The following is a 24,416-nucleotide window of genomic DNA, read 5'->3' on the forward strand; positions in this document are numbered from 1 at the left end:
CGTGCAAAATCAATTGAAAGTCCCTTATGAGCTGAGTAGATAGAAAAGGTTGATTTTTCATTCCAGTCCATTATTATTGAGATGAAGCAATTCATTGGAGCTCAGCAGAGTGCAGCTGAGACTTGTCTGATGAGACAAATCTTGCCAATCTGAAAAGTCACCAAAAAGAGTAATCAGATTTAATAACGCTGAAGATGCAGGCCTTGGATTGGGCTAGAAATTAAGATGTAGTTAATCAATTTTTATACTTAAAGGCTGAGCAGAAAGAAAATTTTAAAAGTTAGCTTTCTGCCAACAGTCAAGCTGTTGCAGCAGAGTTAGGTTGTTCTCAGTCAGAGGGAACGTACAATCTGTGCAAAAGAAAGCACCTTGCCTTTGCTTCACCAGTATTTATTGGTTCTGTCTATTGGAATACCGGAGAAGTATGGAAAAGACGTATTGCATGACATGAAGCTGCGTCATTGCAACTCTGAATCTACACCTTTGTTTATCCGGATCTTTGGCAAAACTAAACAACCCCATATGCCAGAACTAAAGGGTTGAGCACTAAATTGGACAGAGTAGCAATGATGGATCTGTTTTTTTTAAAAAACAATGCCATATTTTTAATTTGACTTTTGGGAAAAAAAAGTATTGGTATAAAATTTACTATGGTGGCACAGTGGTTAGCACTGCTGCCTCACAGCGCCAGAGACCTGGGTTCAATTCCCACCTCAGGTGACTGACCGTGTGGAGTTTGCACGTTCTCCCAGTGTCTGCTTGGGTTTCCTCCGGGTGGTCCGGTTTCCTCCCACAGTCCAAAAATGTGCAGGTTAGGTGAACTGACCATGCTAAATTGCCCGTAGTACTAGGTGCAGGGGTAAATGTAGTGAAATGGGTCTGGTTGGGTGCGCTTCGGCGAGTCGGTGCGGACTTGTTGGGCCGAAGGGCCTTTTTTCACACTGTAAGTAATCTAATCTAATCTATTCCTTGGATCAGTTTTATTCAAGATTCATACCCACGAGGAATTAGATATGAACTTTCTAAGCTTGTTTTATATACGCTGCTCTTATAATTGGCCAACAAGTTTTCATTCTATTAGGCTGGCACAAAGCGTGTATAAATAAAAGATGATAAGATGACATAAAATTTCAGATTCACCACATTATATTTTACATTCTATCTTCTTCTTCTCTTTCAAATTTAATTTATCCGATTACCTTACATATAAAATGCTCTGGTTTAGCAAATCTAAATCATTCCTAGAAAAAAGATACTACATTGGGTCGTCAAAATAGTTCAAGTTTGTGCCAGGAAAGATGGGATAAATTTTATTTTGTTAAAGGAACCTTCAATGCAAGCTGTTGAATTGCGTCCTTTGTATGTTGCAAACCTCTATGGTTTTTTTTACACTTCAGAATTTGTCATTTCTTTGCTGAAGCTTAAATACTAACTCTGAAAGTGTATGGAAGATAGAACATAGAACATAGAACATAGAACAATACAGCACAGAACAGGCCCTTCGGCCCACGATGTTGTGCCGAACTTCTATCCTAGATTAAGCACCCATCCATGTACCTATCCAAATGCCGCTTAAAGGTCGCCAATGAATCTGACTCTACCACTCCCACGGGCAGCGCATTCCATGCCCCCACCACTCTCTGGGTGAAGAACCCACCCCTGACATCTCCCCTATACCTTCCACCCTTCACCTTAAATTTATGTCCCCTTGTAACACTCTGTTGTACCCGGGGAAAAAGTTTCTGACTGTCTACTCTATCTATTCCTCTGATCATCTTATAAACCTCTATCAAGTCACCCCTCATCCTTCGCCGTTCCAACGAGAAAAGGCCGAGAACTCTCAACCTATCCTCGTACGACCTACTCTCCATTCCAGGCAACATCCTGGTAAATCTTCTCTGCACCCTCTCCAAAGCTTCCACATCTTTCCTAAAGTGAGGCGACCAGAACTGCACACAGTACTCCAAATGTGGCCTAACCAAAGTCCTGTACAGCTGCAACATCACCTCACGACTCTTGAATTCAATCCCTCTGCTAATGAACGATAATACTCCATAGGCCTTCTTACAAACTCTATCCACCTGAGTGGCAACCTTCAAAGATCTATGTACATAGACCCCAAGATCCCTCTGTTCCTCCACCTGACCAAGAACCCTACCATTAACCCTGTATTCCGCATTCTTATTTGTTCTTCCAAAATGGACAACTTCACACTTGGCAGGGTTGAACTCCATCTGCCACTCCTCAGCCCAGCTCTGCATCCTATCTAAGTCCCTCTGCAGCCGACAACAGCCCTCCTCACTGTCCACAACTCCACCTATCTTTGTATCATCTGCAAATTTACTGACCCACCCTTCGACTCCCTCATCTAAGTCATTAATAAAAATTACAAACAGCAGAGGACCCAGAACTGATCCCTGCGGAACTCCACTTGTAACTGGACTCCATGCTGAATATTTACCATCTACTACCACTCTCTGACTTCGACCGGTTAGCCAGTTTTCTATCCAATTGGCCAAATTTCCCTCTATCCCATGCCTCCTGACTTTCCGCATAAGCCTACCATGGGGAACCTTATCAAATGCCTTACTAAAATCCATGTACACTACATCCACTGCTCTACCCTCATCCACATGCTTGGTCACCTCCTCGAAGAATTCAATAAGACTTGTAAGGCAAGACCTACCCTTCACAAATCTGTGCTGGCTGTCCCTAATCAAGCAGTGCCGTTCCAGATACTCGTAAATCCTATCCCTCAGTACCCTTTCCATTACTTTGCCTACCACAGAAGTAAGACTAACTGGCCTGTAATTCCCGGGGTTATCCCTATTCCCTTTTTTGAACAGGGGCACAACATTCGCTACTCTCCAGTCCCCTGGTACCACCCCCGTTGCCAGTGAAGAAGATAGTAATTAAGGACAAAGGTTACAATGATAAAATATATCAATTAGGTTTGAACATCTAATTCTTATTTTTACCGTGCCAGTGATACTTCTTCGCCAGTTCCTGAACAGCCTGCACACGTACTGCTTTACATGCAGACTGTGTCCGTTTTAGAAGAAGCCACAAATCAGAATCATGGTTTTCCACATCCTGTCTTAAGTAATGTTCTATAAAAACAAAACAAAAAAAAGGTCAGATAGAGAGTTTTAAAGAGCTTACATATTTTGAAATGTAATCTGTGACTCATTAATGTTGCCTATTCTATGAAAATAAACAATTGTTGAAGCAAGGCAACTTGTACGACAAAAGCAATAGTGAGTGAGTCAACTCATCCCATTTAAGTGCCAGATTGGAATGCAACCCAAAGACATCAATTAATTTCAGAATTCCGCCCAAGAAGCAAGGAAATAGCTTAAAGTCTATGACAATAAAATCAAAATCACTGTATTCAAGGAGGAGAAGAATGATGACAGAGAACAAAACACTCGATTCCAATAAAAATCAAATAAACTGCACATTACGATCTCATTATATTGAAAAAAATTATTCACCCAAGTGAATTGGCCTCTTGTGGTGCAGTGATAGTTTCTCTATTGCTGAGACAGATTACAAGAGTTCGAATCCCACCTGCTTCAAAAAGAATGTCACCACATCTCTGAGCAGGTAGATTAAAAGATAACCCAGACTTAAACCAGGCTTGATAAGTTTAATTTTCTTTTATTTACTGCAGAAAATCAGCATCTCAACATATTTACACGAGACTACTTTTAGCAACAAAGCAAAGCACCTTCTTACAAGAAACGAAGAAAAAAAAACTATAACACCCTATGCAGAAACTACAGGAATTTTCTCATTACAAATATCAGAAAATAAATTCCTTTCACCCAGCAATAAGCTTACAGATGCTCGAACTTCAGTGAAGAGTCATCCTATCTACACATTAAAGCTTCCTACTTGGCTGGCACAACTGTAATCAGTTTCCTTTTGTCAACTTTCTGCCATGAATTACTTGTTATTAGTTTTTTAAAAAATTTAACGTGTCTCCCAGGAACCCTTAAAAATAAACCACTAACACCGCCCTCAGAATATTCAACATGGGTCCATTTAACTTATGTCATTAAAAAGCAGACACATAGAAAACTAGGTGGAGTAGGTCCTTTGTACCTGCTTTGCCATTTGGTATGATCATAGCTGTAACTCAAAGCCTATTGCCCCTTTCTTCACATAATCTTTAACATCTAAAAATTTATTGATCATTGACTTGAATATACTCAGTGACTCAGCTTCCATAAGCTGAGAATCATAGAATCCCTACAGTGTGGAAACAGGCCCTTCGGCCCAACAAGTCCATACCAACTCTCCGAAGAGTAGCCCACCCAGACCCATTCCCCTACCCTACATTTATCCCTGATGAATGCACCCAAGCTACATATCCCCGAACTGGACAATTTAGCATGGCCAATTCATCTAACCTGCATGTCTTTGGATTGTGGGAGGAAACCGAAGCACCTCGAGGAAACTCACGCAGACACAGGGAGAATGTAAAAGATCCACACAGACAGTCCACTGAGGCTGGAATCGAACTTGGGTCCCTGGCGATGTGAGGTAGCAGTGCTAACCACTGAGCCATTGTGCTGCCCAATGTGGTAGTGGAATGAAAAGGTTCTTCTCTCTCTCCTTTTCTCTTTTCTCTTCTTTTCTTTTTTCTCTTGTGTTTGCCCACCCACTCTTGGACAAGATTGCCCTGAAGCCTCTTTACATCCTCTTCAAAATTCTCAATCTCACCTATTTTTGTGTCATCAGTTAACTTGGAAATATTGCATTTGATTCCCTGATCCTAATCATTTTTGTGTATTGTGAATAGCGAGGGCTAAGCACCGATCCTTGCGGTACACCACTGTTCACCACCTCCAATCCAGAAAAAGACCTGTTTATTCCAATACTCTGTTTCTCGCCTTTGAGCCAATCTCAATCCATGCCAATATATTACCTCCAATGCCCTGTGCTTCAATTTTGTCTACTGGCCTCTTAGGTGTATCAAAAGCTTTCTTGAAATCTAAATACATCACAAACACTGGTTCTTATTTATCAATTCCAATAGTTATATCCTCGAAAATCTCCAGAAGATTATTTTATCACGAGTTCCCTTTCATAGATCTATGTTGACTTGGTCTAATATTGTTAATGCTTTCAAAATGTTGTTATCACATTTTTAACTAGCATTTTCCACATTATGTGAGGCAAACTGCGCTGTAATTCCCTTTCGCCATGAATTGGAGGTGCCAGTGTTGGACTGGGGTGGACAAAGTTAAAAATCATACAATACCATGATATAGTCCAACAGGTTTATTTGGAAGCACTAGCTTTCAGAGTGCCACTCTTTCATCAGGTGGTTGTGGGGAATAACATCATGCCAAAGGAGTCCAATGTCATGGAGATGTGATACAGTAAACAATCTTAGCTTAAAACTTTCATCTTTTATAAATTGGATATGCTGGTTTCTGTTCATTGATATGTAAATCCCAGAGCTTCTTTTAAATTACATTCTCAAGATAGCTCAAGTTTTTAAACAATAGGGGTGATGTCTGTTTGTGTCCCAATGCTATGTCAGACTAACAAATCCTCTGTATAGTTTTACATGGATTCATGCAGTTTTTGAGTAAAGCGAAATGTAATTCTGCAATAACAAATTCACCCTATAAGTTTATATGTGTGCGCATGTAGGAGCGACAGATTGAGTGTGTGTGTGATGGGGTATGTGTCCTTGTGAATGGTGTGTGTGTGTGTGTGTGTGTCCCGAACCCAAGGTCTCGGTTGAGACCACTCCCATGGGTACAGAACTTGGCTATCAGCCTTTGCTTGGCCGCTTTATTAGATTAGATTAGATTACTTACAGTGTGGAAACAGGCCCTTCGGCCCAACAAGTCCACACCGCCCCGCCGAAGCGCAACCCACCCATACCCCTGCATCTACCCCTTACCTACACTACAGGCAATTTAGGATGGCCAATTCACCTGACCTGCACATCTTTATGCTGTTGCTTGTCCCAGTCCGCGTTGGAGGCTAGTCACCTGAAGATGAGGCCAAATGCCCCAGACTGCTGAAGTGTTCCCCGACTGGGAGGGAACACTCTTACCTGGTGATTGTCGTGCGGTGTTCATTCATCTGTTGTAGCGTCTGCTCGTTCTCGCCAATGTATCATGCCTCAGGGCATCCTTGCCTGCAGCGTATGAGATAGACCACTTTGGCCGAGTCACAGGAGTACTCGCTGTGTACATGGTGGGAGGTGTCCCCACATGTAATGGTGTTATCCATGTCGATACTCTGACACTATAGAATACTGGCTGCATCGTAAGTGCTGAACTGAATGAGAAATGAATACAACACTGCACTGTGGAGAGGGCCACTTGGCAAAAAAGGCAGTCTCATGTAGACCTTCCAGTGGAGGTTGTCATGAATCAGTTACTATGTCTCCATACAAGTATCATCTCAGGACTAGCACTGACAGAGGCCCTTCCACTCATCATGTCCGTGCCAATCAAAACAACCATCTACTTATTGTCATCCTATTTTCCAGCCTTCAATGCCTTGGAAAGCAAATGCACATCTAAATACCGCAAGTGTTATGAGGGTTTCTGCCTCTACTATCCTTGCAGGCAGTGAGCTCCAGATTCCCATTGCCCTCTCGGTGAAAACGTTTTTCCTCACTTCACATCTAAACCGCTGTCCCTTACACATCTAAACCGCTGTCTTTTCTATCTATGCCCCTTAATTTTATACGTAGAATCATAGAATCCCCACAGTGTGGAAACAGGACATTTATCCCAACAAGTCCACAATGACCCTCCGAAGAGTAACCCATCCAGACACACTCCCCTACCCTGTTACCCTATGTTTACCCCTAACCAATGCACCTAACCTACATATCCTTGAACACTATGAGCAATTTAGCATGGCCACTTCACCTAACCGGTATCTCAATCATATCCTCTCTCAACTTCCTCTGCTCTGGGGAAAACAACCTCAGTCTGTGCAAGCTCTCTTCATTACTGAAACTCTCCTTCCCAAGCAATGATCTGATAAATCTCCTCTACACCCTCTCCAGTGCTATCACACCCCTTGTATAATGTGCTTCCAGAATGGTGTACAATTAGCTGCAGCATAAACCAACATTTTACACAGTTCCAGCATAACTTCTCTGCCCTTAAACTCTGTTCCTCAACCAAAGAAAGCAAGCACACTATATCGCTTCTCAAACACTTTATCCACCTGTTCGGTTACCTAAAGGGACTCATACACATGTACACTGAAGCGCTTCTGATCCTTGGTGCTTCCCAGGATTGATCATGTACTACCTTGCCTGGTTTGTCCTGTCCAAGTGCATTACTTTACGTTTATCCAGATTAAGTTCCACTTGCCACTGACCAGTCCATCTGACCAGCCCATCTCTAGTCTCTTGTAATCTAAGGCCATCCTCCTTCACAATTTAGCACTCCACTAACTTTTGTATCGTCTACAAACTTACTGATCAATGACCCCCTTGCACACAGACTTGCAGTCAGAAAAACACCAGACACCCTCAACCATCAACCTCTGCTTCCTGTTACCCAGCCAACTGTTGATCCAATGAGTCATTTCCTCAGATCCCATCAGCTGTTCTTTCTTTGGCTATCAGCCTCCTATGTAGGACCTTATCAAAAGCCTTGCTAAGACATCAAAAGCATTGCCCTCATCTGCACACCTGGTCACCTTTTCAAAAGATTACATCAAGTTGGTCAAACAAAGCAATGCAGACGGTTCTTGAATAATCCCTGCCTTTCTAAATGCAAATTAATTCTGTCCCGCAGAATTTCTTCCAAATTTTCCCACTGCAGAGTTTAACCTGATTTGCTTGTAATTTCCTCTTTTATTCTTTGCTCCCTTCTTGAATAATGCTATCCACCGCTGTCCTTCAGTCCTCTCGAGGCCAGAAAGAATTGAAAATTTTTAAAGTGCATCTGTTAAATCCTCCCTTCCTTCATTCAACAACCCAGGAGACATTTCATTTAGCTCTTAAGATGGATTTATTTTTAAACCTGGCAGCATCCAACGAGCAGCGAAATCAACGTTTCGGGCAAAAGCCCTTCATAAGGGCTTTTGCCCGAAACGTTGATTTCGCTGCTCGTTGGATGCTGCCTGAACTGCTGTGCTCTTCCAGCACCACTAATCCAGTATTTGGTTTTCAGCATCTGCAGTCATTGTTTTTACCTTATTTTTAAACCTGTCAGATCACTCAGAACCTCATCTCCGTTTATGCAAATTTATCTAACTGTCATGTAGATCTTCTCCCTGAATTTTATACCCATTTCACCCCTTTTACTAGTGAACACTAACCCAAAGTATTTAATCAGATTCCTACCAATATCTTCCGGCACTATGCACAAATTACCACTGTGGTCCTGTTCATTCACATGTACTCCAGTTGGCCTTTCTCAAGGTTAACATCCTCCAATGTAGTATGCTCTGCCCCATGAACCTCAAGTTCCAGTTGTTTCTGGCGACCCATTTTGTACAGAACACAACAGACTATATCAACATAGGGAACCCTCACTTAGGGATAACAAGAAAACTTTGGTCAAGACACCTGAAGTGCATTTTTGTGAGGTCAATGGCCTACTGGTTATCCTTCTTCTAGATGGCAGTGGTTCTAGTTCACTTGACCTTAAGTTGTGATGTTTTCTCTAGGGACATTTGCTGGTACTAAAATGGAATAAAGATGTCATAGATCTGAAACAAACACTAATTGCTGGCAAAACTTAACAGATCTGGCAGCATCTGTGTGAAGGAAGCAGAGTTAACACTGCAAGCTACACGGTTGTTCATCACAACTCACCAATGACATGAGCTACAACTGCAACAGATTCAGAATGAATGGATCACTGTCAGAAAACGTAATATTTGCCTGAAGGAACCATGAAGGATGAATGCATACACGCTGGATATAAAGACCATAAGAAATAGGAACAGGAGTAGACCATTTGGATGACGGATGATCCGGTATTTCTCACATCCACTTTCCTGCTTTGATTTCCCTCCTAAGAAGCTATCTCAACCATAAACATAGCTGAGGACTCTGCCTCCACAGCTCTCAGTGGCAATGAGTTCCAAAGACACTTAACTTTTACTGAAAGAATTGCTCCTCATCTCAGTCTTTAACCTTCATACTGAGGCTATGGCCGCAAGTCCTAGACTCTCCTAGGAGGGGGGGAAAAAAAAAAGAGTTGTTGTGGTGAGTAATTTTAACTTCCCTTAGATTGACCGAGAGTCAGTACTTGGTAGTGGCATGGATGGGGCAGGATTTGTAGGCATCATTCAAGAGAGTTTCTTGACCTGGTTTTGGGAAATGAGCTTAAAAATGTGTTACTGGAAAAGTGCAGCAGATCAGGCAGCAAAGGAGAAGGAGAATTGATGTTTCGGGCATAAGCCCTTCTTCCTGAAGGAGGGCTTATGCCCGAAACATCGATTCTCATTCTCCTTTGATGCTGCCTGACCTGCTGCACTTTTCCAGCAACACATTTTTAAGCTCTGATCCCCAGCATCTGCAGTCCTCACTTTCTCCTTTGGGAAGTGAGCCCAGGCAGGTGAGTGAAGTTTCAGTGGGGGAACATTTTCGGAGTAGTGACCATAATAAGATGAGTTTTAAGATACTCATGGATAGGGATAACAGCAGTTCTCAGGTGACGGTATTAAATTGGGGGAAGGTGAAGCACAACAACATTCAGCAGAATTGGAGAATTTTGATTGGATGCAGTGTTGGAGGGTAAATTTACATTGAACATGTGGGAATATTTCAAATGGCAGCACATTTCTGTGGAGAATGAAGGATACATAGGGCAAGTTATATGAACGTTGGATGACCAGGGCACGGTAGGCGGCACGGTGGCACAGTGGTTAGCACTGCTGCCTCACAGCACCAGAGAGCCGGGTTCAATTCCCACCTCAGGCGACTGACTGTGTGGAGTTTGCACGTTCTCCCTGTGTCTGCGTGGGTTTCCTCCGGGTGCTCCGGTTTCCTCCCACAGTCCAAAGATGTGCATGTCAGGTGAATTGGCCATGCTAAATTGCCCGTAGTGTTAGGTAAGGGGTATGAGTGGGTTCCGCTTCGGCGGGTCGGTGTGGATTTGTTGGGTCGAAGGGCCTGTTTCCACACTGTAATCTAATCTAAAAAAAATGACCAGGGATGTTATGGCATTGGTCAACAAGAAAAAGAAAACATACATAAGGTCGATGAGGATGTGAACTGACGAACACCTTGAAATATATAAGACCTTGAAAAGAACTTAAACAAGGAATTCGAAGGGCTAAAAAAGGTCATGAAAAGTCATCAGCAAGCAGGATTAAGGAGAATCCCAAGGCTTTTTATGCATATATAAAAAGCAAGAAGGTAGCCAGGGAAAGGGCTGACCTACTCAATGACAAAGGAGGGAATCTGTGTGTGTGGCCAGAAGAGGAAGGTGAGGTCCTAAATGAATACCATGTGTTGGTATTCACCAAAGAGAAGGAACTGGGAGAATGATCTCAGGGAAGGGAATGTTGAATTTCTAAGCTAAGTTGCTATTAAAAAGTAACAGGTAATATCCATCTTAAAAAGTATTAAAGGTAGATAAGTTCACAGGTCCTGATGAGATCTATCGCAGAATATTGAGGGAGGCAAGAAAATAAATTACTGCAGCATTGACAGATATCTCTGGGATCTCGCTGGCCAGCAGAGGTTCTAGAGAACTGGAGAATAGCCAACATTGTCCTATTGTTTGAGGATAGCCAGGATAATTATGGACATTACAGGCCTGAGAGTCTCCTATCAATAAATTATCAGAAGAGATGCGCAGGGACAAGATCTATACATATTTAGAAGCAAATGGGCTTATTAGCAATAGTATGGTTTTGTGCATGGGAGATCATGCCTCACTAACTTGAACCAGTTTTTTCAGGTTGTGATGAAGATGATTGAAGACAGAAAAACAGGTGATGCTGTCTGCACAGACTTCAGTAAAGCCATTGACAAGGTCCCTCATGGCCGACTGATACAAAAGGAGAAGTCACATGGTATCAGGGTGAGCTGGCAAGATGGATACAGAACTGGCTTAGTCATAGGAAACAGAGGGTAGCAGTGGAAGGGTGCTTTTTGGAATGCAGGACCGTGACTACTGGTGTTCCAAAGGGATCGCTGCTTGGGTCTCTGCTGTTTATGATTTACATAAACAATCTGGAGGAAAACGTAGTTAGCCCAATTATTAAGTTTGTGGATGATACAAAGGCGAGTAGAGTTGCAGACAGTGTGGAGGATTATCAGAGGAGACAGCAGATCAGTTGGAGCATGAGCAGAAAAATTGGAGATGGAGTTTAATCCAGACAGATGTGAGGTGATGCATCTTGGAAAGTCAAATACCAGTGGAAATTATACAGTGGATGAAATTCCTCTTATAAGTATTGACATGCAAAGGGATCTGATCGTGTAGGTCCACAGATCACCGAAGGTGGCAGCACAGGTAGATAAAGTAGCAAAACGGCTTTCAGCATGCTTGCCTTCATTGGAAGGAATGCGGAGTACAAGGATAGGTAAGTTATGCCCCAGCTTTATAGAACTTTAGTTAGGCCACACTTGGAATATTGCGCACTGTTCTTGTCACCACACGACCAGAAAGATATAGATGCTTTGGAGTGGGTACATAAAGGTTTACCAGAATGTGGCTTAGTAGAGGAGATTTTAGCTATGAAGAAAGATTGGATAGATTGGGTTTGTTTTCACTGGAATGCAGGAGGTTGACCTAATAGAGGTTTATAAGATTGCAAATGGCATGGATAGTGTGGGAAGTAGGAGGCCTTTTCCTAGGGTCAATTACTAGGAGACATAAGTTAAATTTGCGAAGTGGGAAATTTAAAAGAGATGTGCTAGGCAAGTTTTTCATACAAAAGAGTGGCGAGTGCCTGGAATGTGCTGCCAAAAGTGGTGATGCAAGTAGACAATGGCAGCATTCAAGAAGCACCTGGGTGAATAAATGAGTAGGAAGAGAATAGAGGGATATGGATCCTGTAAGTGAAGATAATTTTAGCATGGAAGGGAAAAACGTGGCAGTGCAGGCTCGGAGGGACAAAGGGCCTGTTTCTGTGCTGTATTGTTCTTTGTTCTTTTCCTCTGGGCATTTACCCTATGTTTCAATGAGATTACCTCCCATTCTCCTAAATTCCTGCGAGTCCAAATGTGTTTAGCCTTTGCTCATGAGACAATCACTTCATATCAGGAATCATCCTCAAGAATCTTCACCGAACTGCCTCCAATGAAATGACATCTTTCCTAACATAACAGGATCAAAACTGCTGACATCCAGCAGATGTGTCTCACAAGCATCCTGTCCAGTTGCAGTAAGACTTTCCTATTCTTACACTCAAAATCCTTTGAAGTAAGGGTCAATATTCCATTTGATTTCCTGATTCCCTGCTGCAGTGTTGTGCAAGCTTTTTGTGTTTCGAGCACAAGTACACTCAAATTCGTTTGCATTGCAGTTTTCTGCAATCGTTCTCCATTTGAAATAATTCCATTCTTGTGTTCTCCCTTTCAAAATGAACAACTTCACATTTCTCCACATTAAACTCCATTTGGCAACTTTTTGCCCACTTATCTAAACTACCAATATCTTTCTAAACTGCTTCTATGCCCTCGCAACTTGCCTTTTCACCTATTTTGTCTCATCAGTAAATTTGACTACAATATATTCTTTCTTTCATTTTTAGAATTCCTACAGTGTGGAAACAGGCCATTTGTTGTGACAAGTCCACACCAAATCTCCAGAGAGCATTCTATTCAGACTCTCCACCCTCCAATCTCTATCCCTGTAACCCAACATTTCCCATGGCTAATCCACCTAACCTAAACATCCCTGGACACTATGAATAATCTAGTATGGCCAATCCAACTAACCTGTATATCTTTAGACAGTGATAGGAAACCCTTGTAGACACAGGGAAGCACCTGGAGGAAACCCTTGTAGACACAGGGAAAATGTGTAAACACCACACAGACTGTTGCCTGAGGCTGGAACTGATCCCAGGTTGCTGGCACAGTGAGACAGCAGCACTAACCACCGAGCCACCTTGCCTCCCTATTCACTTCCTTCCTCCAAGTCATTAACATATACAAACAGTTGTAGTTGCAGTCCACTGCCTTTGTGGAACTGCACTGGTTACAAGGATGCAAACCTGAAGAAGAATCCCTCATCTAACTCGCACATCCAGACCATTAGCCAACTCTCTATCCATGCCAATCTATTACTCCAACACCATGGGCTGTTATCTTATGACAAATTTTTTTGGGGTACTTTGTCCAATGTCTTCTGAAAGGCCAATGCAACATATCTACCCACATCCACACCTTTATACACTCTGGTTGAGACTTCCTCAAAAATTCTCAATTTATTTAGACATGATTTCCTTTTGATGAAGCCATGCTGACTCTACCTGATTACATTATGGTTTTTCAAACGTGCTGCTGTTACTTGCTTAATACATGTTTGCAATGATAGATGTTAGGCTATTTGGCCTATAGTTATCAGCTTTTTGACTCCCTCCCTTTTTGAACTGGGGTGTTACATTAGTAGTTTTCCAATCCTCCAGTCTACACAGACGCTCTGAAGGGAATCCCACCCATACTCAACTCCCTACTCTGAAAGCAAAAGAGTGGGTATAAATGGGTGTTTTTCTGGTTGGCAATTAGTGGCTAGTGGTGTGTGGTAAGTGGTCATTGTTGGGACCAAAATTATTTACAATTTACATAGATGATTTAGAGTTGGGGACCAAGTGTACAATGTCAAAGTTTGCAGATGACACTAAAATGAATGGTACAGCTAATATGCAGAGGACACAAAGTCTGCAGAGGGTTATAGGTAGGTTCAGGGAGTAAGTGGGCAAGGGTTCAGCAGATGGAGTACAACATTGGTAAATATGAGGTCATCAAAATAGCAGCAAAATGCACTGATTTAAATGGTAAGTAAATTGCAGCATGCTGCTGTGCAAAGGCACCTGGGTGGCCTTGGGTATGAATCACAAGTTGGTTTGCAGCTGCAGCAGGTAATTCAGAAGGCAAATGGAATATTGTCCTTCATTGCTAGAGGAGTGATGCAGTTTAAAAATAGAGAGGTTGTGATGCAGCTGTGCAGGGTGCTGGAGAGGCCAAACCTCTCACTGGATTGTTCTATGTATAGTTTTGGTTTCCTTACTTGAGAACAGAGGAGGTTAACTTGGTTAATACTGGAATTCAGAATCTTGCCTCACGAGGAGAGATCAAGTAGACTGGGAATGTACTCAATGAAATTTAGGAGAATGAGGGGAGATCTTATAGAAACATAAAATTATGAAGGGAATAGTAAGATGGCGGGTGAAACCATTGCTGTTTGTCATTTTTATGAATGACCTGGAGGAAGGGTTAGAAGGTTGGGTGAGCAAGTTTGCTGATGATACGAAAGTCGGAGGAGTTGTAGACAGTGAGGAAGGATATGGCAGGTTACAGCGGGATATAGAGAAGCTGCAGAGCTGGGCAGAAAGGTGGCAAATGGAGTTCAATGTAGCTAAGTGCGAAGTGATTCACTTTGGTAAGAGTAATAAAAAGATGGATTACTGGGCTAATGGTAGACTACTTGGTAGTGTGGAAGAGCAGAGGGATCTTGGTGTCCATGTACACAGATCTCTGAAAGTTGCCACCCAGGTAAATAGTGCAGTGAAGAAGGCATATGGTGTACTGGCTTTTATTGGTAGAGGAATTGAGTTCCGGAGTCCTGAGGTCATGCTGCAGTTGTATAAGACTCTGGTGCGGCCGCATCTGGAATATTGTGTGCAGTTTTGGTCGCCATACTATAGGAAGGATGTGGAGGCACTGGAACGGGTGCAGAGGAAGTTTACCAGGATGTTGCCTGGTATGGTAGGAAGATCCTATGAGGAAAGGCTGAGGCACTTGGGGTTGTTTTCATTGGAGAAAAGAAGGTTTAGGGGTGATTTGATAGAGGTGTACAAGATGATTAGGAGGTTAGATAGGGTTGACAGTGAGAACCTTTTTCCACGTATGGAGTCAGCTATTACAAGGGGGCATAGCTTTAAATTAAGGGGGGGTAGATATAGGACTGATGTTAGGGGTAGGTTCTTCACTCAGCGAGTCGTAAGTTCATGGAATGCCCTGCCAGTAGCAGTAGTGGACTCTCCCTCTTTATGGGTATTTAAGCGGGCATTGGATAGGTATATGGAGGATAGTGGGTTAGTGTAGGTTAGGTGGGCTTTGATCGGCGCAACATCGAGGGCCGAAGGGCCTGTACTGCGCTGTATTCTTCTATGTTCTATGTTCTATGAAACTAGAACTATGGGGCATGGCCTCAAAATGAGGAGAAACAGATGTAGGACATGGTTGAGGAGAAACTTCTTCACCAAAAGGGTTGCTAATCCGTAGAATTCCCTGTCTAGTGAAGCAACTGAGGCAACCTTGTTGAGTGTTTTTAAGGCAAAGGTAGATTTTTGAACAGTAAAAGAATTACCGATCATGGTGAGCAGGCAGGTAAGCGCAGCTAAGTCCACAAAAAGATCAGCCATGCTCTTAATAAATGCAGAACAGGCTCAATAGGCAAGATGGCCCACTCCTGCTCTTTTCTTTCTTATATTCTTAAACTTGTCACAAACTCACACATCTCTTGTCAGTGATTATGACAGCCAAAATCAGACACTAATAAAAGTGTGGGAGACCATGCTTATTCTAACTTCCAACTCCTTCTTTGGAGTTGTCTCCAAGGTCCAGATACTGGAGGTCCAGAATGAGATGCATGATGGAAAGCTTCTCGAAAATATATGTGCCCAGGCTTGGAAAGTACGGGAGTAAATTTAGGCAATGACTGCTACAATTTCCCTCTCATCAGTGGTACAGCCTCCTTCACCATGATAATGACAATTCACCTGGAGAATCATATCTAGTAAGCCATTTAGTAGATGTTGGTAAGAAGTGCAGACCTGCTATCATCTTGCTGAGAAGCTGAAGGAATGAATAACAGAGTCAGAGGGGCATGTGGAGTTTCAATCTAATCCTCAAGTTGACATGGAGGCACAAGTGCGCCTTACAGGGGAGAAGATTTCAGCTCTTTAGCCCTGCTGTTGGTAACACCAAAGACTCAAGTTGCCATGATGACAGGTGAAGCTCTTGCTCCTGTCCAGAACCCTTCAGACCTCAGGCTACTTCATGCTTTGTCAGGCAGGGATCTATAGATCCAACAATGTAAACACATTGGAGATACAAGAATGCTCTTTCTCAAGCACACCTTGAGATTTCTTTTGTGACCATAATGTGGTAGCTCTCCTGACTGCAAAAGGCCTCGCTGTCTGTGGTCGAGCAACCATCATGAAACCAGGCAGCACCAGTCATCTCTTCCATGGGCGTTACAATGTTCATGATTAGGGGACTGCTATTAGTTCGAGTTCTCTCCCTCAGACCTCAGGCTAACCTCATCATCGCGGCAGCTAGATCAGCAACCTATTCCAGTATAAGTGGTGCAGAGAACAATGTATGAAAGAGTATGCTCAGAGTATGTGGCCTGGGCAATATTAGATGCATTGGTGATCATCTTCCAAAATGCTGTAGATTCTGGAGCAGTTATTACGTTTGGCAGTACAGTCACTTGGTCTAAATTTCTAAGCTCAGGTTCATGTCAGAAGTTCACATTTGTGGCATTTCCCATTTCTGCATCAAAGTCATGACAAATGCCTTCTTAAGTAATGCTGATCTGTATGTGCATTACTGAATGGACGTAGTCAAAATAGGTTTAGCACCATTACTTTTCACCATGCACCAGACAAAGTCTTACAGACAGTGTGCGTTTGTGATCACACCCTGACAGATTAGCCAGTCGTCTCAACATGCAAATATATTCTCTATCACTCTTAGGTGCCACAGAATTTTATAGTCCTCTCACCCACCCTCCCATTTGACCTAAAGGATGCTGACAATGCACATCCACCAGACACCGAGGAAGATGAGGAATCAGATGCCTAGCCATAGCACCCTAAGACACATGAGAGACCATTTGAAGGATGTTGAGACATATGTCATATGCCTATGTAATACAAATCCAACTAGACAAATAAAGAATGAAGACCCACTGCTCATGTCATTAAATATTCTTCAATTCTGCCCTCTAATAAGACTCTTGCAAGGATGAGTAAAGATAAATGTAGGTCTTTTACATTCAGAAGCCAGGGAAATTATATTGTGGAACAAATAAATGGCAAAACAACTGAACAGTATTTTGGCTCTGCCTTCACAGAGAGCACAAATAACCTCGCAGAAATGTTGTGGAACTAAGAGTCCAGTCAGACTGCAGAATTAAAAGCTATCAGTACCAGTAGGACAATGGGACTGGGAAATTAATAGGGTTAAAGGCTGACAAGTCACCAGAATCTGATAACATGCATCTCAGACTACTAAAGGAAGTGGCCGAGGAATTACTGGATATATAGGTGGTCATCTTCCAAAATTCTTTAGAATTCTGGAGGAGTTCCTACAAATTTGAGGGTGGCAAATGTAATCCCATCACATAAAAAGGGAGGGAGAGGAAAAATAAACAGTATTACAGACCTGTTACCCAAACTTCAGTAGTGGATAAAATGTTAGGATCACAAAAGATGTGATAACAGAACATTCAGAAAGTATAGACATGATTGGATAAAGCAAGCATGGTTTTATGAAAAGGAGGAGAAAGTGAGGACTGCAGATGCTGGAGATCAGAGCTGAAATGGGGTTGCTGGAAAAGCGCAGCAGGTCAGGCAGCATCCAAGGAGCAGGAAAATCGATGATTCGGGCATATGAAAGGCAAATCATAGTTAACAAATTGATTGGGAAGTGTTTGAGAATGAGGTAACTAAATGTAACATATCTAAGTTTGCTGACAGCCCAAAACTGGACAGGATTAGAAGTTGTGAGGAAGATGCAACAATGATTCTGTGTAATTTAGACAAGTTGAGTCAGTGAGCAAACACATGGCAAATGAAATATAATGTGATTATGGAGTTACATGCTCCGGCATGAAAAACAGAAAACCTGAAGATTATTTAAATGGTAACATATTGGTATGTGTGAATGTACAAAAGGATCTGCGTGTTCACCAGTCAATGAAAAGATCTGGATTTGTGAGAGCTGGCTACACACATTCAGGCTGTTAAAAAAACTAAAGACTCCCAAGCTGCTTCCTTAAGTGTTCTTCAGTAGCCATTTTTGTACCACTCCCTTACAACTTCTCTTGAAAACAAAACAGGACTAAATATTCTCTTAAAGTGACAGCATCATCACAACTCCTGCTTAAAAAAAACATCAATATACAAAGATGGATTCATATTTAAAATCCTTAGTCTTACTCTATTAGTACACTACAATCCATATACATAACATAGACTCTTAGCATGCAACATTCACTACTATATAGTATTTTGGTCATTCTACTCACGCCACTGAAGGCCTCCGTCTTTCTTCATCAAAGCCACGACAACGCATCGGCAATTACATTTTCTCATCCTGCCACGTGTATAATTTTCGAATTGAATAGCTGCATTAATAAGCTCCATCTAAACAGTCTGGAATTTTCAAACCAAATGGCATGACTTTAAATTGGTATAGGCCATTTGATGTCATTTAATTGTCTTCACTCTTTCGGTAAAGGTATCTGCCAGTATCGTCTGAGTAAGTTCAACTTAGAAATATAAGCTGTTTGCCTCACCTTCTAAATATAGTCTTCCAACGTGGAATAGGATATGAAATAAACTTTGTAACTACATTGACTTTGCCAAAATCCACACATAATCATTGAGCACCATCTGATTTTGACACTATTACTATGGGCAAGCTCCAGTCACTGCAACTCACTTCAATTATGTTGTCTTTAAGCATGCATTCAATCTCTGTTTGAACTTGTGCTAACTTTAGAAGGTTAAGTCGATAAGGATATTGCTGAATTAGAATACTATTTCCTATTTCTATATCATGTGTAATTTGTTTAATACTTCTCAGCTTATTTCCACATATCTCCCAATGTGGTAGTAATAACTCTTTCAAATCATTTCAATTTTCCTCTGGAAGGTAACTCAATAATTTACTCCAATTTTTGAGAACTGACCATTGCCCGATTTGAAGTGAGGAATGTCCAATTCAGAATTCTCTGCTTGTTTCTTCACTATGTTGTAACCAATAACATATTCTCCTTTGTTTTCCTTCCTTCAAGGTACCTTTTCAGCATATTCATATGATACACTCAGTCAGATTTCTTTCTACCTAGTGTTCTTATCAAACAATTCACTTCACTGGATCTTCTTTTGATTTGATAAGGTTCATTAAACCTTGCTTATAAAGGTTCACATCACTGCAAGTAACACTAACATTTTGTTTCCACTTGTAAAATTGGAATTTTTTCATTTCTTGTCTGATTCCTGTTTCATCACATGCTGTGCTACTTTGAAATGCTGTTTAGTCAACTTACCCACTCTATTTAATCTTTTTCTAAAATTTGACATTGTCTAAATATGTGGTCTCTGAACTCTGTTTACTCCTTAATTAATTTCAGTGGTCTGCTCACCTCATGCCCAAATGGATAACTTTGGTAGATTCATTTGGTGCATCCCTAATTGCAAAATGTACAAATGGAATACCTTTTATGCCAATCCTCTGCATAGTCTTAACTATAAATTTTCAACTTGGTCTTTAAAGTGTGATGTCACCACTGTAATGCTCCCAATGATCCTGGATGGTATGTAGTGGATTTGAATTGTTTTATTCCTAACTATCTATTTTATGCTATCTATAACTTCCCTGAATAATTTTAATGTAAAATTTGACCCTTGATCCAATTATGCCTCTGCAGGTAGTCCATATCTAGTAAAAATAAAATTGAGTAGGTTCTTTGATATTCTGTAATGAAATGGCCTCTGGAAATAAGGTGGACACATCCATTTTTGTGAACAAATATTGATTCCCACATTTTGTTTTAAGGAGGGGTCCAATGCAATCAATTAACACTTTCTTCTCAAACAACCCCTGACCAGGTTGCACATTCTGGTGTAGCTTTTTAGCTTCCACTGTGCTTTCCTTTACCACGTCAACAAAACTCACTGCTTTATCCAGTTTTCCCACGTTTGTCTTCCCAGCACTTTTTCTAAACCACCAACTTTATTGCAGTGAAAACACCTGATCTTTTTTACTTCACTTTCCCCAATCATGGGTTTCCTATGATAATCAATCTTCATTGTCTGCTACCACCCAAGGATTTCTGTTTTCTCTAATTTCTATCCCTCACAAATTGAAATTGATATCAGAAGCCAAAGTTTGATTTATGAACCAACTCAATCACTGGCCATTCCAGCTGCTTCAACTTACAGTTTTAACTGTCTGCTTTTTCATACATGCTCTCAGTACTACAGGAAGTGAATTTTTGAACTCCTCCAAAATAATCATCTCAGACAATTATTGGAAGTTTGACTTATTTTCAATGCCCTACTCCACCTACCAAAATTACTTTTTTTTGGATCATTTCAACTCAATCTATGTTGGACCAGGGTCCCTCCTTAGATTCCTGAAACATTGTCTTTAGGCTTCTGGCACAAGCTGGTACTTAAGGTACTTAAGGTAGCATATTTCACCTCCTCGTACTCCCAAGATACCTCCTCTGATAGTGATGCAAATACTTCACGAGTTCTACCAAGTTCGCTGGTCACTTCATTTGCTTAGCCACTTTCTCAAATCAAATGAAAAAGGCTTCTACATCCTGCTTATCGAATGTAGGGAATGTTTAGACATATTTAAACAGATTCCCACCAAGCCTTTGGCTACAATTAGTTTGCTCATCCACTATCCTCTTCACTAAGTTGACTTTCCTCTCTAATTCAGCGAAAGTAAGGACTGCAGATGCTGGAGATTAGAATCAAGATTAGAGTGGTGCTGGAAATGCACAACAGGTCAGGCAGCATCTGAGGAGTAGGAAACTCAACGTTTTGGGCAGGAGCTCTTTATCAGGAATTACTGAATTTTAGCCATTTCCAAACATTGTGATGGCATTTCCAGCAATTTTAAATGCTGTTCAATTGTCATAATTACCTCCCCTTTCCTCAGAGACCCAGGCAAAACCAACTCAAGCTTGTTTGCCAATTCCAAAAGCTTTGCTTTGTTCACTTTTTGTAAAACACCCGAAGTTACTTCTTTCACCACCAGAAAACTCTGAGTGGCTGAAACACCCAAAACAAAAGACACTAATAGCCATCACTCGCAGCCTTTAAGTCCAACAATCCTAAACCCAACTTGGAATTACTGATCCTAACAGGCCCCCCCAATTTGTAATGGACCAGACCAGACCTCAAAATAGTTTAAAGGGGTAGCCTGGACCCTCCCTTTCTCTTAATTTAAAGATAGATATGAAGTGTGATGTTCCAAATGCAATGTGACTGGCCAAACTACTTGACGTTAAGCAAAACACAATTTATGTAAACACAATAGTTAAAACATGGACAAAAGAAAGTGGAATTTAGACTAACTACTATTTGAAAGCTTAACCAAATGCTCAATACAATAACTATTACTAATTAATTGTTCCAATCTGAAGTCCTTTCATTAACACACCGCTTGTCAAAAAGGCAAATTCAGACACGGATTCTCACATATAGTTCTCCAATCTGGAAGGAAACAATATAAAAAGAAAATTCAGAGAAAGTCGCAGCTCAGGCACATACATAGAAGGCTTCCAACTTTTTGAGATCTGATGTTACTGAAAAAACTGAAACCCAGAAATATGGATCTGAGACAGCTGGCTACACCCTTTCAGGCTGTTAAAACAAATCTAAGTCCTTCCAAGCTATTTACTGAAATTGTCTCCAGTAGCCAATTCTGCCTTACAACCTCTCTTCAAAAGAAGCTAGGGCAAAATAACCTCTTAAAGTGACAACATTGTCACAATATTCATCTAAAGAATATTTTGAGATTTTAAAAGCACCAAGTGTTATAGGGAAAAAGCAGGAATATGGCACAGAGACACAGAATCAGCTATGATCATACTGAATGACAGAGCAAGTGTGAAGGACCGACTGGTGCACTCCTGTTCCTAGTTTCTATGATTGGTGACCTCGGACGACAACCAGTACAGCCACAGTATCCTCCATTACTATACCACAAAGATCAGGCAGAAGGATGATTTGACATCTGCATGTAGCTCATTCATTGGCTGTCTACACTGGCTACAGGTTACTTTTCACTCCACATTTCTGCTTGCTTGCAGTCTGCTTTGGCTTCTTCTGTGGCTTCCTATGCAGGTAAACATAAGATTTCTGTTGTCCTATTCAGTATATACACAACTCTCCCCTCTCAGGTTGTCCTGCTCACTTGACGTTCCTTCTGAACAATGTCCATGGCATTTAGGTACTATTGGCCTGACCAGCATGTGCTGCTAGTTGTTACTGCATTGTTGACCAACTCACAAGCCCCCAAACTCCCCTCTCTACATTGCCAAATGCATAATGTTATCATTGGGACTGTATCATAAGTCAACGACTGTCCAACTCCTACAACGACTGCAAGAATGAAGACTCATTCCTCAGCTGTCAAGTTCAACAATGACAACAGGTGTCACCAGCTGTCACTCTTTAAAAGCTGCCAAGGCTTTAACGTTCTGTGCTCCATGCATGCTTACCAATAAATTCAAAATTGTGGTTTATTATCTCTTTGACAGGCCTAAATGCCTGTTACTTGCTGATTTAAAGAAAGTGTGTGATGTCTCATTGTGACTTTCCAACTGCTTCTTATAAAATTTGCATCCAGCATTTTGGGGGGGGGGGGGGGGGGGGGGGAGGGGGAGGGGGAGATCCAACCCCCTAATTTACAGACTGTCCACGCTAATTGCCATCCATTTTAAAGATCACAATCTCACCATTTTGCACATTTGAGAGTGAAAAAAAACAAATACACCAGTTAACCATGCAGAGTGTCCATTCTATGCGGCCTCTGCACTTTAGCCCATCAACATATGGTGACTTCAATTTGCTGTACTAATATAATTGCAACTCTATGATGCAAAAATGCTACCTCAATGTCTCACCACTTAGTTCAATTTAATCTAATAGGTTTACTCAATTATCGTTATTACATATTTTAAAAGGCTAAAAGCTTGCCATGTATTTCAACTCTGTCTTAATAATGGAAATATTTACTGACCATCCAGGGGTAATGAGAAAATTTTGGCTGTGGCTTGCACCAGTCTTTTGACTGCCTTTTGTAGTCCTTTTCTGGCTTTGCCTGGAACTCCTAAAAAACAGCAAAACTGACAATCAACATTATGCAAACTGAACATGAGCTTTGAGAATGGGAAGATTAAAGAAGAGAAACACTAAACTTCCCAGTTGGAACAAATCACCAAATAAATTAAGTCAATTTTTTTTGTCTTGCACCTATCAAGACTAGAAAGCATCCAAAGAGCAGGAGAGTCAATGTTTCGGGCAATCCCCTTCACCAGGAATCATTCTGAAGGGCTTATGCCCGAAACATCGATCCTTCTGCTGGTCAGATGCTGCCTTACCTGCTGCGCTTGTCCAGCATACTTTTTGATGATGCATCTTATTAAACTCAGTCCACACAGGTAGACACTGGTTTGACTGAGTATGTCATGCACAGAACAGCGGGGACGGGCATTAACCCTTCCATTTTCCTGCCTGCTCTCCATAACCCTTCAACACATGACTAATTAAAAATCTTGATTTGGAGATGCTGGTGTTGGACTGGGGTGTACAAAGTTAAAAATGACAACACCAGGTTATAGTCTAACAAGTTTACTTGGAGGCAGTAGCTTTCGGAGCGCAGCTCCTTCATCAGGTGACAATCACCTGATGAAGGAGCGATGCTCCGAAAGCTGGTGCTTCCAATTAAACCTGTTGGACTATAACCTGGTGTTGTGAAATTAAAAATCTGTCTACTTCCTCCTTACATTTAATGTCCCAGCATCCACCGCATTCTGGGGTAATGAATTCCATAGATTTACAACCTTTTGAGAAAATTAATTTCTCATTTTGGTTTTAAATCTGCTGTCACTTCTCCTAAAACCATGATCTTTTTTTCCAGATTGCCCCATGAGAAAATATCCTTTCTACTTTATCCTTTCTCTTTCATGGCTTTTATACTCCAATTACATAGAGTCAGAGAGATATAAAGCATGGAAACAGACCCTTCAGTCCAACCTGTCCATGCCGACCAGATATTCCAACCCAATATAGTCCCACCTGCCAGCACCCGGCCGATGTCCCTCCAAACCCTTCCTATTCATATATCCATCCAAATGCCTCTTAAATGTTGCAATTGTACCAGCCTCCACCACATCCTCTGGCAGCTTATTCCATACACGTACCATCCTCTACGTGAAAAAGTTGCCCCTTAGGTCTCTTTTATATCTTTC

The 24,416-nt window shown here is 41.5% G+C and overlaps 1 protein-coding gene across 3 annotated transcripts in view; it reads right to left on the reverse strand.

The window, feature by feature from the left end:
• The window catches only part of serac1 (serine active site containing 1), a 129,828-nt gene that overhangs the window by 81,846 nt on the left and 23,566 nt on the right, over positions 1-24,416 (reverse strand). For 2 of the 3 annotated variants that reach the window (XM_072581110.1, XM_072581111.1), the window contains exons 4-5: positions 23,186-23,275; positions 2,979-3,110 (exon numbers count right to left, since the gene is read on the reverse strand). In XM_072581110.1, coding sequence (XP_072437211.1) covers positions 2,979-3,110; positions 23,186-23,275 — 222 coding nt within the window. Of the gene's footprint in view, positions 1-2,978; positions 3,111-18,446; positions 18,574-23,185; positions 23,276-24,416 lie in introns of those variants that run through there. The other variant, XM_072581112.1, reaches the window with a different exon arrangement.

The sequence above is a fragment of the Chiloscyllium punctatum genome, chromosome 11, assembly GCF_047496795.1.
Source record: "Chiloscyllium punctatum isolate Juve2018m chromosome 11, sChiPun1.3, whole genome shotgun sequence".
NCBI classification, from domain to species: domain Eukaryota; kingdom Metazoa; phylum Chordata; class Chondrichthyes; order Orectolobiformes; family Hemiscylliidae; genus Chiloscyllium; species Chiloscyllium punctatum.